General features: G+C 38.9%; 1 protein-coding gene across 2 annotated transcripts in view; it reads left to right on the plus strand.

The window, feature by feature from the left end:
- Positions 1-15707, plus strand: part of MED14 (mediator complex subunit 14) — a 72970-nt gene that overhangs the window by 19394 nt on the left and 37869 nt on the right. For both annotated transcript variants that reach the window (XM_025857399.2, XM_025857400.2), the window contains exons 11-12: positions 10249-10374; positions 12437-12515. In XM_025857399.2, the coding sequence (XP_025713184.1) occupies positions 10249-10374; positions 12437-12515 (205 nt within the window). The remainder of the gene's footprint in view (positions 1-10248; positions 10375-12436; positions 12516-15707) is intronic.

Consider the following 15707-nt stretch of genomic DNA (forward strand, 5'->3'; position numbering starts at 1 on the left):
TGAAATCATATAATGTGTGGTCTTCTGGATATTGTTGTTAGCATAACGTTTTTAAGGTTTGTGCATGTTAAAGCATGCTTCAATACTTCATTTTTATTGTCCAATAATCCATTGTACAGATACACCACGTTTTGCTTCTCCATTCATCATTGATGGGGTGGCATCTGATGTAGTTTTTGGATGTTGGTGTGTTTGGTGGGGTCCAAGGCCAATGGCCAAGAAAGAATTCTTAAGACGTCTTCAGTGCAAAATGGTGGTTTTATTAAAGCATGGGGAGAGGACCCGTGGGCAGAAGGAGAGGCTGCCCTGGGATTGTGAGAAGCAACAGATGATATACTTTGGGGTGGGGGGAAGTAAAGATAAGGGAAGTTTCAAAAGGATTTTCATATGCTAAAAGAAGACTGGGGAAACCTGAGGCCTAGCTGTTGTCAAACCAAGGTTGTTTTTCCCTCTAGCAAGGCATTAACATTAAGACAGTTGGGATCTTATACTCTGCCTGCCTCAAGTATTTTTTAGTGGGCTGCAGGTTATAAGGACATCTAATTTTATCTACATTTCCTTCTGTCTTTGTTTCTCACATCATTCCCCCCTGAACAGTTTTGACCCTTAAATCTTTAAGGTTGCTGAGGGTGGAAGGTCTCATCTTCTGTAACTTCTCTCTGCTGGATAGGGGTGTAGAGATGTCCCTACCTATGGGTCAACATTGGTCACTTGGGGAATTTATATATAGGAGTTACAAAGGCAAAGGCAGCCAGTCCAAGGTAGACAACATATACGAATCTCCTTGAGTAGAAAGGGTCATCCTGTCAGCTAGAAGTTACGGCAGTGAAGGAGTCTTGGCACCAGGCAGGGAGACACCGGAAGAGACAACAAAAGAAGGTTAATATTATAATGAGAATGAGAACTCTGAATAAAGGGACTTTCGATAGTTAACTAAAATTTTCCTCCAGTCCTTTATTGTTTGAAAAGAAATTTGAGGTCGTCACAGGTTCACAGGAATAAAAAGGCATGCTAGAGTTTGCTCATTGGTTTCCTGTGAAGGAAATACAGGTTTTATTCTAGATATGTGAGTCCATGAAGAGTGCCCCTCTAATTTAACTGCAGTGGGAGTACATAATATGACCTGGTAGGGGCCCTTCCATTTTGGAGTTAAATCCCCTGCTGTATTAGACTTCCAGTCCTTTAAATAAACCCTGCCTCCAAGGTTTATATGGGGTAGGTTGCTAGTGACTGTCAGATGAGGTTTAGGGAGGACATGGTTTGCATATTCATTTAGAGGTTTATGAATATAATATAACCCAGCCTCAAGAGAATAATTTAACAAAGCATTATAGTCTCCATCTTTTGATAGGTTTACGGTGAGAAAAGGTTTTTCATATAGTAACTCAGAAGGATTTAACCCTGTTGGTTGTTTTGGGGCAGTCCTCATTCGGAGAAGCCCTGCTGGTAAAAGAGTAATCCAATTTTCTTGATTCTCAATGCTTAAAATCTAGTATCTACAAAAATGTGTTATTGAAATATTTTCATTTTTAATCAGAGATAGCCATATCAGGACTATTTTGTTTGTAAAACAAGTCCAGTTTTAACAAACTTGGCCTAATGATTTACATAAGCTCAACAAGAGTAGTGAGTGATCAAAGAGATCTTTTACAGTTTGCTTTGCTGGAACTTTTTAAAAGGAATCTCTAGGTTTAACTTTTAGTAGCCTCCCGAGGCCAGAAGCCAAGCCAAGTGCTTGCCAGACATGCCTGCAATACCTGTAGATTTGGGCAAATTCCTCTTTTTGAGATCCTCAAAGTATCCAGAGGTTCCTGCACCTGCCAGGAAGTGATATTCTTTACTCACCTGGTAAGGCTGCTGGGAACTCTGTAAGCAAGCTATCAGGCCAACAGTTCCAAGGGGCTCTATTGGCTCCATGATTCATAAAGTCAACCTTAGTTCCTTAAAGCTGTATGGTCATATCTGAGTCAATGCCGGTCCCTCTTAAATATGACATCCCAGTCAAAGCCTTGGTAAAATAACCACTGTTACCAGTGGTGTCCTGTTACAAGGAGAACACTTATTCTTACTGAACTTAGGCAAATGACTGTAACTGCCATGGAAGAGAGAATACTTTTTGGAGACCTTTTGAATTTCAGAGGGTTCAGATAGAAAAGTAAAAGGCTTCCGTTTGTTCAGAGGAATATTTATCTTATTTTTCCATGTCATAGATATCTTAAGAGAAAGTTTCCTTAGTCTGGAAGTACAAATATTAAAGAACCTGCAAAGTTTAAAACAAGAGTCAAACTATAATCATCCTCAGTTTAGTTAGTTCTGGAAGGTCTTAACCATTTCAATTTTATGATCTTAAAGGTAGAAAAAAATCTGTATTTATCAAAAGCCCTTTTTATGATTCTCCTTGAAGATGAAACACGTTTTGCAAGAGAGTAAGAACAATAACTATAAATGAAAAGACTCAAAAATGGACATGGTTAAAGATCTGATAAGAGGTTACAACCATAGCTGGCAAGGAAATTTGGTTATTTCTGTTCAGTAATCAGAATATTAAGTAATGGCCTCATACAAGAACATATTAAAACTTTAGAACTGCATATTATCTCTAAATGGTTATAGCATTTACCCAAATGTAACCTAAGGCTTATTATTTAACAGTGCTTCCAGAATAACATACCAATAAAAAGGCCTAACGAGTCAAAGAGACTTTATTTCCAATTTAAATCTTGGGAAGTTCGTTAAAAAAAAAAAAAACTCAAAGTGGAGCGCCAGGGTGGCTCAATTTTGCTTCCATTTTGGAGTTGAATGGAGTTAGCAAAACTTAACTGCTTTAAGATTGAGAAGTTTTAACTAAGTGATCAAAGACCTGATAAAGGCAAAACATAGAAACAGGTTTTCTGGGCAGACAAAAGAGAAAAAAACCTTTGTTTACATTTTCTTACCAACAGCACACCAGTTAATTCAAGAAAACTTCGTCTTTTGAAGAGAGAGAAAAGCAAATTTCAATCTTATGCCCATGTACTTTTAAAAATCCCTTCATTTTAGGGATGCCTGGGTGGCTCGGTCGGTTAAGTGTCTGCCTTCAGCTCAGGTCATAATCTCAGTGTCCTGGAATGAGCCCAGTATCAGGGCTCCTGCCCAGTGGGGAGTCTACGTCTCTCTCTCTTTCCCTCTGCCCCTCCCCCCCCGCTTGTGCTGACTCTCTCTCTCTCTCTCTCTCAAATAAATAAATAAAATCTTTTTAAAAGTCCCTTCATTTTAATCTTAGTCCGTCTTGACCACATGTAAAATTCCTTTCCAAAGATTTCCCTACAACAGACCCACAACTTTTTCATTCAGAGTTGCTTCCCTTATTTCCATCAGTCTTAAATACATTTAGCAAAATTTTAACTCTTAGAAACCTTAGTCTCTAGTGAAAGCTAAGTAGTAACAAATTGTGAACTGCTACACCAAAACTCTTTAGATGCAAGTTTATGAATCAGTTAAGCACAGAACATGTTTACTGACAGACCCAAATATCCTTAGTTTCTCTGCAGTAAGAAGTCAGAAGCATAAACTGACATCCAGTAATCAGTGCTTTAGCACTTTATCCTATTTGGAAAAGATCTAGATGGCTAATGAACTCAGTCCCACTTATCTAAGCAAAACTTTAAAGTTTCTGGTTATCAAAGACTTGGAAAGCTATTTTAACAATTACCCATGAAAGCTTGAGACAGTTAACCATCATTTTAAGTCATCTTTTTGCTAATAAATTGCAACAGATAACACGAGCTTATTTGACCTTCAGTAAATCTTGATAGAATAAAAGTTTCACCTTTAATGCTGTTAACTTTAAAGAAAGGTCTACCTTAAACCAACAAACTTAAGTTGGTTTAAATAACTGAATTATATTCCACCTGGATTCTCTTTTCAAAAGTCAGTTTGTTCCCCATTGTCAGTATATCAGGAGGAGTTTACTGGTCTGATTACGACCAAACACATTCTGCAAGAGGCCCTTAGGTTTGGGACACTGGTGGGGAAATCTCAAGTGGGTGGTGTTAAGTCCAGGGGATGCTCTTCTTCGCTCCTTGATAGTGAGGGAAGGAGGAGGAGGTACGAAGAATGGTCTAGAAGCCAGTTATGCAGGCCACACTCAAGGTGATGCAGAAACAGGAGGAGAGCGAGGCAGAAGAGGCAAGGGGCTGCCAGAAGGCAGAAAAGAGGGTTCCCAACTCTAGAGCTTATCAACTCCAACAGAGGAGCAGATGCTGTTTTCCCACCGACAAAAGGAATTGGGCAGCCCATGGTAGGCCGGAGAAGACAGGGAATTTCCCCAAAACATAGGTAGTCTCGGCAGCTCCTTGGAAACATTCCTTAAAGTCCCCATCCCATGGTAGACTAAGCAGAGCACATTGGTTCCAATTATATCCATTAACCTGGGAAATGAGGGAAAAACCCCCATGTAGTGCTAGAGTAGCCTGGGTCTATTAGGAGGAATAGTGAGAGAGTCCCCTTTGCAAGGAATGGCCTGTGTTTCCTCCAGTAACCTGAGTTTATTGGGAAGAGGCCTATGTAGATAATTATCATTCATATATCAGGAGGGAGTTTAGTGGTCTGATTACGACCAAACACGCTCTGCAAGAGGCCCTTAGGTTTGGGTCCTAATTTAGAGCCCTGAAGGCCTGGATGGACTTAGGGTACCTCCATCTGTTTGCTGTTCCTTGCAGAAGAGAGCTGACTGATAAGATCCTACTGAGGCCATGTGGTACCTTTCTTAAATTTTGCAATCCGAATGGTTTCCAGTGGGTTAAAAGACATTCCAAGGGAGAGTCCTTGGGGACTGAAGAGAAATGGTCCGTTACCAAAAAACCCCCCTACCCCCGACTCCCAGGTGGGGTCCCACGTGCAGGATATGTCAGAGGTTCCTGATGTCAAAGCAACACGGGGCGTCTCGAACAAAATCGCTGTGATCACTGCCTGCCATAAAGGCCTTGTAGGAGGGAGGCATGCCTTCCCCATCACATTCTACACTACAATGGGTGCGAGCGTATGGACCCAGTTTACCTTACTTTGAAGGCCTATCGTGCCTTGGCTTGCCTTGCTGAAGGACCCACTGTGAAGGCCACACTGCGCCTTGGCTTACCTTGCAGTGAAGGCCACACCGTGCCTTGGCTTGGCTTGGCACAAAGGTCACGCTGCGCCTTGGCTTGCCCTGAAGGCCCCGCCATGAAGGTCAGACCGCACCTAGGCTTGCCTCGCCATGAAGGCCACAAAGAACCCGCCCTTTTTAACCCATGGAAGATAGTAGAAAAGTTTTACAAGAGGAAAGTACCCAATTTTGTAACTTAAGTAGTTAGAGGACATTGACAGAAAACAGTAAAGAATAGAAATCCATGATGATCTAAGTGACATTCCAACACATGTAGTCTTTACAGCCAAATTTCCCTAGGAAACCAGTCCCAGGTGGGGTTTTAATTCAATCGGGTACTGGTTTCAGCCGGATCCCAGTGGAGGTCTTGTGGCCAGAAAAGGCAAGACCAAGGATGTGGAAAGGGATCACATTTGACCAGTGAGGAGGAAACCTCACGTGGGAGTCTTAAGATTGGTAGCCATGCTAGTCACTTAGGTGGCTGTTCTGTGTCCAAGACAGACAACTTTGAGGACAGGAATAAAGAGAGGGCGTCAAGTTTCTGGGTTTTGTTACCATTCCGGCCATTGTACTAACTTTCAGCCAAAAGGCAGGCTTTCTCCTCCCTGTAGAGTAGCCACGGGCTAGAGGATTGGAGCTTGGGCAATCGACATGAAAGGGTTCCAGTAAGAGTGTACTCCTTGAAGAGCCACTGAAATGAGAGTAAAGGGAGAGCAAAGTACTCACCAAGTGTGCACCAAAGCTCGGAGTCCAGCGGAGTCCAGATGAAAAGACCTTTGAAGCCCCACGTTGGGCACCAAATGACGTAGTTTTTAGATGTTGGTGTGTTTGGTGGGGTCCAGAGCCAATGGCCAAGAAAGAACTCTTAAGACGTCTTCGGTGCAAAATGGTGGTTTTATTAAAGCACCGGGACAGGACCCGTGGGCAGGAGGAGCAGCTGCCCTGGGATTGTGAGAAGCAACAGATGATATACTTTGGGGTGGGGGGGAAGTAAAGATAAGGGAAGTTTCAAAAGGATTTTCATATGCTAAAAGAAGACTGGGGAAACCTGAGGCCTAGCTGTTGTCAAACCAAGGTTGTTTTTCCCTCTAGCAAGGCATTAACATTAAGACAGTTGGGAGCTTCCTGGAGGAGCATTATACTCTGCCTGCCTCAAGTGTTTGTCATTGGGCTGTAGGTTATAGGGACATTTAATTTTATCTACATTTCCTTCTGCCTTTATTTTCCACATCACTTCCACTTTTTTTTTCCTATGATGAATAACACTGCTTTGAACATTCTTGTAGAGGTGTTTGTGTGGACCTGTTTTCATTTCTCTTGGCCATGTACCTAGTAGTGGAAGGGCTGGGTCTTTTGGTAACTGTGTTTTATCTTTTTACATGTTTAACACCACCTTATAATCCCATCACCAGCAGTGTGTTGTGAGGTTTCCAGTTTCTTTGCATACTTACCAATAACAGTTACTGTCTTTTGGTTTCTAGCTGCCCTGGTGGGTATGAACTGATGTATCCGCTGTGGTTTTGATTTGCATTTGCCTAATGATTCTTGAACATCTTTTCATCTCTCTTCAGTTTCATAGTTTTAGCTCTTAAATTTAGATTACTTTCTGAGTTAACGTTTGTATGTGGTGTGAAGTAGGGGGTCCAGCTGTTTTCTTTTGTTTGGGGATATGCAGTTGTTTCAGGAACATTTGCTGAAAAAAAAACAATTTTCCCATTTAATTGTCTTGGCACCCTTGTAAAGAAGACTGTTAAGGATTTTTGCAATCTTAATTTTTTCTAACTTCTAACTTTTCAAAATAGTAAAATGATAAAATTTGTTGGCATTGCGGAAAATCAGAGTTTGTGTTCTTTTGATAGGCTCTGGTTTATTTTAGTATCCTCCACAAACAAGGCTTATTTATTAGTAGTAAGTAAAAAACTCTTTGTGATTGCCCAGGGGATATTTAAATTACTTTGAGAAATAGACTAACCAAGTATTTACATAAGAGTAGTTTTTTGTCTTGTTAATATAAGTTGCAAAAGATTTTTCTTCAGCGCCATTTTGTAGAGATCTCACTGGTTGGGCAGCCAGAAGGTCTGAGTTGAGCTACATGCTCTTGAACAAGTAACACTCTTTGGGCCCCATTCTCTTCTGTAACTCAAGGATGTTAGTCCAGGTTCTTCCTAGATCTCTTACCTTTAGTGGGAGTGTGCTCCAGCAGTGGTTTTCATGTTCTACGTGTCTGTAGAGTCCTGGGTGTGAGAGAAGGGTGCTTTGGAGACTGTACTGTGTTTTGGAGGAAGGAGAGGGTGCTTGCGTGTGGCGTTGGGCTCCTCAGACCTGCTTTAATCAGAACAGTTCTGGAAATGAGGACTGCTTTAGGAAAGGGCCTGCGGACCCACCGTTTTACAGCATATGCTTTAACTTGTTTTTAAACTCGTGTTCGTGCATTTGTATTCTTCATGCAGTCTTACTTGATCCCTTTTGTGATGGGAAAACATGCTTTAGTCACATCCTTTACTGGGACCAAGGACTGTTCTTGGAATCCTTTAGGGCAGTTACCCTTAATCACCTGGCTTTTCTTCCCACTCCTCACTGTCATAAGCCCAGGAAATGAGTAGCTTGGACAAGGGAGCATTTCAAGGGAGGGCTGGGGGAATGGACAGACAGCAGGTTTTGGACAGTCTAGATGGCAGTGTGTGGTTTCATGGGGGTGGGAATGTCTCGAAGCAGAGTAGGCAGAACTTTGGAGAGAAGGTCAAAAAAGGCAGTGCAGGGCACGTAAAGTCACGTGTCAGGTAGCCCCGTTTGCAGCATTCCTGTCTCTTGAAAGCCAGGGGAGTCTCCCTCCTGTTGCGATGCGGCAGTGCCAGAATCAGGGTAGCGGGGGCAGTTCGGAAGCGGGCTTAGTTGCCTTTCTTTAATCTTCACACTTTATATTACTGTGTATCGGTCCATTCCTCATCTGGTCCTCAGTACATAGATAGGGAGAAATAAAAGAGATTTATATATACTTTCCTGCTGCAGGAAGAAGTAGTGTACCATCCTGTCAGCTTGCACAACTTTTAATTCTTCTATATTTTATTGGTAAGTTTTGCCTTGTTTGGATACCTTCAAACCAGTTGCCTTTAAATGCTTAGGGCCTTATAGATTTTATTTTCCGTAAAGAAAAATATGGACATTGGCAGTTAGAAGGGATACACACCAAAGTATTTTTTATCTTTTGGACTGTGCTTTCTGTATTCTCTGCCCTGTCTTTTCAGGAACACTCAATTTTGATAATTAGATTGAAATTACAATTGTTACCCCAATTGTCAGAATGAGCTTTACATCATTTCTCCACTTTAAAAATGGTTTTGCTAGAGAAAGACAATGATCATATGATCTCACTCATGTGGAATTTAAGAAACAAAACAGAGGATCAGAGGGGAAGGGAGGGGAAAAATAAAACAAGACAAAATCAGAGAGGGAGACAAACTGTAAGAGACTGTTAATCATAGGAAACAAACAGGGTTGCTGGAGGGGAGGGGGTGGGGGGCATGGGGTAACTGGGTGATGGGCATTAAGGAGGGCATGTGATGGTGATGAGCACTGGGTATTATATAAGACTGATGAATCACTGAACTCTGCCTCTGAAACTAATAATACGTTCTATGTTAACTAATTGAATTTAAAATAAAAGAAAATAAAAATGGTTTTGCTTTAAAGAATACATTTCTAATCCATTAGGAATTATAACAGTACAGATATGTTAAAAATCAGCAGTCTTGCTTCAAATCTATAAGCACTGTTTATTATATTAACAGTAAATTCAGCAAAACATAATCTGAACTAATTTCTCACACTGCTCTGAATTATAAAATATCGTAAAAGAAATTTCTATACCTTTTTGTTCTTTTGTGTTTGTTTTAGGTGATAGTTCTGCTGGCTCTGTATTGTTAAACATTTCTTTACAAATATGTGGTAGATCTACTTGAAAGAAATTTGTTTTCATCTGATTAAATATGTCTCCTGCTATTTTTTGGCTTTATTTACTTGTTTGATAATTTCTTTGTACAGATAGCACCAACAGTAACTTCACCCATTTTAATTATTGTGCAAATTCCTAATAAGAGGTTTCGGTTTGTTTCTTTGATTCATAAAGGATAATGTACGTTGTTGAGCACTTTGCTTTTTAAAGCACCTTCACAAACTTGTCATTTCTTCCTCCTAAGGACCCATGGCATGGACAGGAAGATGTTATTGTTCTTGTTTAACAGAGTAGCACAGAGAAGTCACCTGGTGAAAGGCTGGGCCTACATTACCACTCTCCTCACTGCCTGCCTTTTCTTCTGTGCTGTAGTGTTAGAGGAACGTGGTAACTAGAAGAGTGTATTCCTTTGATAACTCCTCAATCTGACAGGCACGGGCTGCGCTTTCAGTGCTTTGCTCCTTTACTGGGTTTTGTTATGCCAGTTTGTGGGATTAAGGGAAGAGTTAATTGGGCCTGGTGGAAATACTATGAAGCTCTAGAACAAGTATATTGGCAGCTTTGGGAATTGGTGTTTAACAGTTGCTTGTGTTCTTATTTCATCTGTGACTTAAAAATGAGGTTGCATAAATAACTGGGAAAAATTTTTTTCCTATATAAGCAGTAATGTGTAATGGTTTTTAGGTCTTTTTTTTTTTTTCTTTTAACACACAGGCCCTAATTGCCAGAAATCCTCTGTTTATGAAGAATAGCATTGAAAATATTGAGGCCATAGATGAAATTTATTCTATTTACCAATTTTCTTCCCACGTATCAAAAAATACTTAAAAACTAACTACTTAGTAATTACTGAATGGAAGTAAAACTAGAATTCAGCTTACTGATGAAGTTCATGTTTTCACTAGCTCTTTTAACCTTTTTTAAGGAATCTGGGGATTTTTTTTGCTGTAGTATTTCGAGAGGGGTCTGTTTGTTTCAAGTCACCTCGAGGAATACATTCTTCCTTTTGAGCTACTAATTTACATAATAGTACTATTCCAGTTTTGCAAATTCCTGTTTTTCCTTTAACATTCAGGATTGTTTGATAGTTCATATGTTTCTACTCACTGAGAAATATTTTTTTTCTGTAAAATATTCAGATAGAAATATAATTTTTTCCTTCTTAACCGTTCAGCTTCCATAGAGACTGCACTTCCAGCTCTTGTTGTTCCCATCCTGGAGCCCTGCGGTAACTCAGAGTGTCTGCACATTTTTGTAGACTTGCATTCTGGAATGTTTCAATTGATGCTTTATGGACTTGGTAAGTGACTCAATGATACAGTCACTCAGCGTAAAAGAAGAATGCTTTAACAAAAGCAAACAAATTTTTCTGCCATTACCTCTGGTATTGGAGGGGGTGGTTTAGCAGTACAGAAAGTCCATGTGGAAGGGATAACTCTGGCTGACGTCTGTTCCTTGAGGCCAATTTTAAGTCTCCTTTGGATTTTCTTGTATCAAAAATTAAACCTCCCAACATGAAGTGCATTCATGTTGTTTCTCTTTTTGTAAAAGTAATAACGTTGATGGCTGATGTTTCTTAGATTAACAATACTACCATTCATAGTTGGGTGACATGGAAACAACTACAGGGGATTCTGATGTCACTCGTGGCTGAAGAACAAATTTATGACAGTGTAAACATCTAAATGTTAACTTAGGTTACAGAATCCTGGAGAAGAGGGTTTTTTGTTTTTTTTTTTTTCCCCTAGCCTAAACACAGTAGACATTAACGTTGGATTTCTAACATGATCTGTTACCAAGTTGGTGGTCTAAAATGATGAACCACTTGGCACTTAGTGTTTTTGTATTGCTAATGGAACAGTGTTCTTGTACATACTAGCACATTTACTGCTTGAAATTAATATTAAGCTAGATCAATGAAAATAAAAGGTTTTCTGGTTATACTGTATGAAGATAAATTTGTCTCTGAATTGTTCATAGAAGGCTGGTCTCATTACTTTGAATCATGTTGCATTTATGTTGGCTAAATGATAAGTGGCACACTTAGGAATTACCTTTTAACTATGGTTCCAAAGCACAAGGCAATTGTTAGTTCTTCAAAAAATTTTTTTATTTAAGGTGTTTTCTTGACTATTTACATAATACATACTCGTAAATAAGGAAGATGAACATGTAAAATGAGAGAAACAAAAAATAGTTACCTGTTGGCAGTCATTCTTATTTTAGAGGATATATGCTTGGCTCAGTTCAGGCTACCATAACAAAGAACCACAGAGAGGTTTGCTGAAACAGTAGAGTTTTACTTTGTCACAGTTTCGGAGTTTGGAAGTCTAAGATCAGGTTGCCAGCATGGTTGGGTTCTGGTGAGGGCTCTGTTCCTGGCTTGGAGATGTAGGCCTTCTCTCTGTCATCACGTGGCAGGAAGGAGAGCAAGCAAGCTCTCCAGTGTCTCTTCTTTTAAGACACCAATCACATCATGACCTCAGTCCTACCCTCATGACCTCGTCTAAACCTAATTATCTCCCAAAGGTCCCACCTCTGAATACCATCATATTAGGAGTTTATGGCTTCAACATACAAATTTCCATAGCAATGGTATTCTAATTTTCTCCATACTTTTTTCTTTAGTTGAAATCATTTTATATTTTGCTTTTTGTGCAACATGCTATTACAACATTTTTTGGTGTCAGTAAAAATTCTAAGTGACATTTAACAAGCTGAACTTAAGCCAAAAGCTCTTGCTTATGCCAGAAATCATTTGTGTTTAATAAACATTTTATTTTTTATTTTTTAAAGATTTTATTTATTAGAGAGAGACAGCAAGAGAGGGAACCACAAGTAAGGAGAGTGTGAGAGGGAGAAGCAGGCTTCCTGCTGAGCAGGAAGCCCGATGTGGGGCTCGATCCCAGGACCCTGGGATCACGACCTGAGCTGAAGGCAGATGCGTAACAACAGAGCCACCCAGGCGCCCCAATAAATAAACATTTTAATGGAGTTTTATAGTTTTTGCATTTTTAAGGTTCTAAGTTTAGTGATACTAGGAATTTGAAATACATGTAAGTGAAAAAATTAACTACAACAAGAGCTTTGGGAATTAAAATGTAGGCAAAGAATTAATTCCCATATTTGTTACTTGTTCTTCCTGCTAGTGTACATTTGCTATTAATTAGTTGTCTTACCTATAACGAGGGTAAACAAATTGAGTTAATTTATGCCTAATGATACGTTTAGTTTGGTTTTTCTCTGACTCAAAAATAACATTACTTTCTGCCTAAAACAGTAATTTTCATGTAAGTTTTGGGCTGCCTAAATATTTTATGCCTCATGTAAGCAGTGAATTAATGAAGTGCTATATTCTATAGACCAGGCCACGCTGGATGACATGGAGAAGTCTGTGAACGATGATATGAAACGAATTATCCCTTGGATTCAACAACTGAAGTAAGCTTGCTTATTTAGCTCAAGACTAAAAATGGAAAGTTACTTTGATACGATATATTTTCTTCTCCATCATTACTCTTGATCGGTCACTGTCCTTAATGTTTATGACATGAAACTTGAGCACCTTTTGGTACTTGGAATCGAAATTCTCTTGGAATAGGGCCAAGATGGCAGTGTTTTGTACCCAGTTCCCTTCCAGAGCAAATACAGGTATGAAGGGCATGGCACTCCTACTTTTCATTCCTTGCCACATTTCCTCCTGTAAAAGCACTGTACAAATCGCTTACAATGAATTTTATTGAATCTAGTGTTCCCTGCAGTAGAGTCTTATTCTTACCCCGGATAATCTTCATGGTATGAATCTACCAGCTGACACTTCCAGAATAGTTGTTTCTGCTTCTCTAGTACTGTCATTCAATACTGCTTCAAAATCCTTTGAGTGCCTCATACTGTTAAAGAACACTGAAAATGGAGCTAAAGATAATTCTATGAGGTTTCATTACCATCCTGGTACACAGAGGTACCATTATGGCAACTCTAACAAACTCTCTTTTAAAATTAATAAAACAGACTTCCAAGGGATAAAAATAAATTTCAGGAATCAAAACCCAAACTGGCAAATGGAGAAGGGGGGAGGGGGCTAGACTGTTCAGAGAGATCTGTTGATTTTGTGATCTAGCCTTACCCCTTCTCGTTGCCAGTTTGAGTTGTATAAATATTTGAAGACTTCACTATAATCAAGTAATGTTTTCATTAACAAGATAAGATTTTTAATGCCAGTAGATAGTGTTTTATGAGCCTCCTTTTGAATAGCTGCTTAGTTTAATTGTATATGAAAAATGATAATCGTTATTCTGGATAACACATTCCAGAATTTTTAGTGATTTAGCATATTTTTGTGCATTTGGCTAAACAAATAAGGTTTAAATACTTAAATGCTTAATAACTCACATCTTGCATGACTCAAGGTTATCTGGCAGTCTAGCTAGCAGAAATATAACATAAAACCAGAAAGCTAGGTCCCCAAAGCCTTAAACTTATCAAATGTGTCTCTGTACTTAAACACATAATTTCTAAGAAAGGTCCCCTGGTTATCACTTACAATAGTGCTTCTCAAATGATCTTTGGTGAATGACCAGTTGATTGCTAATCTATCATGGGACATTAATGTTTTTGAAATGACTTTATTGAAGTATAATTTCTGTACCATAGAATTCACCCATTTTTTTTTTTTTTTAAAGATTTTATTTATTTATTTGAGAGAGACAGAGAGAAACAGCATGAGGGGGGGAGGGCCAGAGGGAGAAGCAGACTCCCCGCTGAGCAGGGAGCCCGATGCGGGACTCGATCCCAGGACTCTGGGATCATGACCTGAGCCGAAGGCAGTTGCTTAACCAACTGAGCCACCCAGGCGCCCAGAATTCACCCATTTTAAGGACTTGTAAATTTACTGAGCTTTGCAGCCATAATCACAATCCAATTTTAGGACATTTGGAACGTTTTCATCACCTCAAAAAAGTATTCATTTACAATGTTAACCCCCATTCTCAGCCTGAGCCCCAGGCAACTATGAATCTACTTTCTGTTCTTACAGATTTTTTTTTTCTGGACATTTCATATAAGTAGGATCATAAAGTATGTGGTGATTTGTGACTTGCTTCTTTCACTTAGCTTAATGTTTTGAGGTTTTCATCCATTTCGTAGCAGGTATCAAAGCTTAATTCCTTTTTATGACTGGATAATATTCCACTATATGGCTTTGTACCACATTTTGTTGATCCATTCATAGTTTGATGGACACTTGGGTTGTTCCACTTTGTTTTTTGTTTTTTTTTTTAAGCTTTATTTATTTTAGAGAGAGGGTGCACACAAGCAGGGGGAGGGGCAGAGGGAGAGAGAATTTCAAGCAGACTCCCCGCTGAGCAGGAGCCTGATGTGGGGCTCGATCTCATGATCCTGAGATCATGATTTGAGCCTAAATCAAGAGTCGGCCACTTAACTGATTGAGCCACCCAGGCGCCCCTGGGTTGTTTCGCTTTTTGGCTATTATGAATAATGCTGTTCTGAATATTCATTATGTCTATGTGTAGACATGCATTTTCATTCCACTAGGAATGGAATTGCTGAGTCACACAGTAAATTTATGTTTAACTTTTTAAAGAAACTGCCAAACTAGTTTCCAGAGTAGCTGTGCCTTTTTAAAATCGCATCAGCAGTATTTGAGGGTTTCCGTTTCCCTGCATTCTTGCCAACACTTGTTACTGTTTTTTACTGTAACCATCCTAGTGAGTGTAATGAGGTATTGCATTGTTTTCATTTATATTTTTCTAATGACTGATGATGTTGAGCATCTGTTCATGTGATTTCTTATAACGTGCAATGAAAACAAATTCTAAAAAAAAGAAACGAAAAAACGTGCAAAATATAGGCCCCAGTTTTTTATTGTAAGAACCAACAGAAAATTACATCTCAGTAAACATAATCAGAACAGTATAAAAATGAAGAAAAAAATCTATACACATTTTTCATTGGAAGTGTACATAGTTAATACAGAAAATTCACTCTTATGTTCAGATTTTTTGTTACATGAAATAAAAAAAAAGTTAAGAGTAAAATGACAATTCTGTGTGCACATTGAAAAGAGTATCTTGTATTTAAAATTTATATAAATACACATATATATTTAGAATTTGTATTGATATTATCTTGTATTTAGAATTTTTAACGTGACAAATGGGCTTGTTTTTTGCTTGTTGGAACTAGTCTAGATTGGGTTGATGATGATGCTAATCACAGGAAATAATATATATCTTAACTGTTTCTATTTTTCTTCAAAAACATACATAGTAGAGATCCCAGTCTCACAAAGTCTCACATGTTGATGGGAATGGAAATAGAGATTTGAAAGCAGTTTTGGCAAGTTCAGAACATTCATTTTTAACTTTTATCTAAAACATAGCAAGTATTGTTGCATTTTCAAAATTTATCTTCATTTCTTCATTTGTAGCCAGTTCTAGCAGTTGATCCTGTGAAGTTGCAGATAAATTTAAGTTGTTTTTCAGTGAAAAAAACTGCTTTCTAGACTTTATATATTTTTGGGTAATAGTTGACAAACTACCCTTAAAGTGTTGTATGTTATGACATGGTTTTACTGCACGTACAAACTCTGTACTAGTCACGTGGTTTTACTGC

Source organism: Callorhinus ursinus, unplaced genomic scaffold (genome assembly GCF_003265705.2).
Source record: "Callorhinus ursinus isolate GAN/ISIS: 27379988/994484 unplaced genomic scaffold, GSC_fseal_2.0 scaffold16, whole genome shotgun sequence".
Taxonomy (NCBI): domain Eukaryota; kingdom Metazoa; phylum Chordata; class Mammalia; order Carnivora; family Otariidae; genus Callorhinus; species Callorhinus ursinus.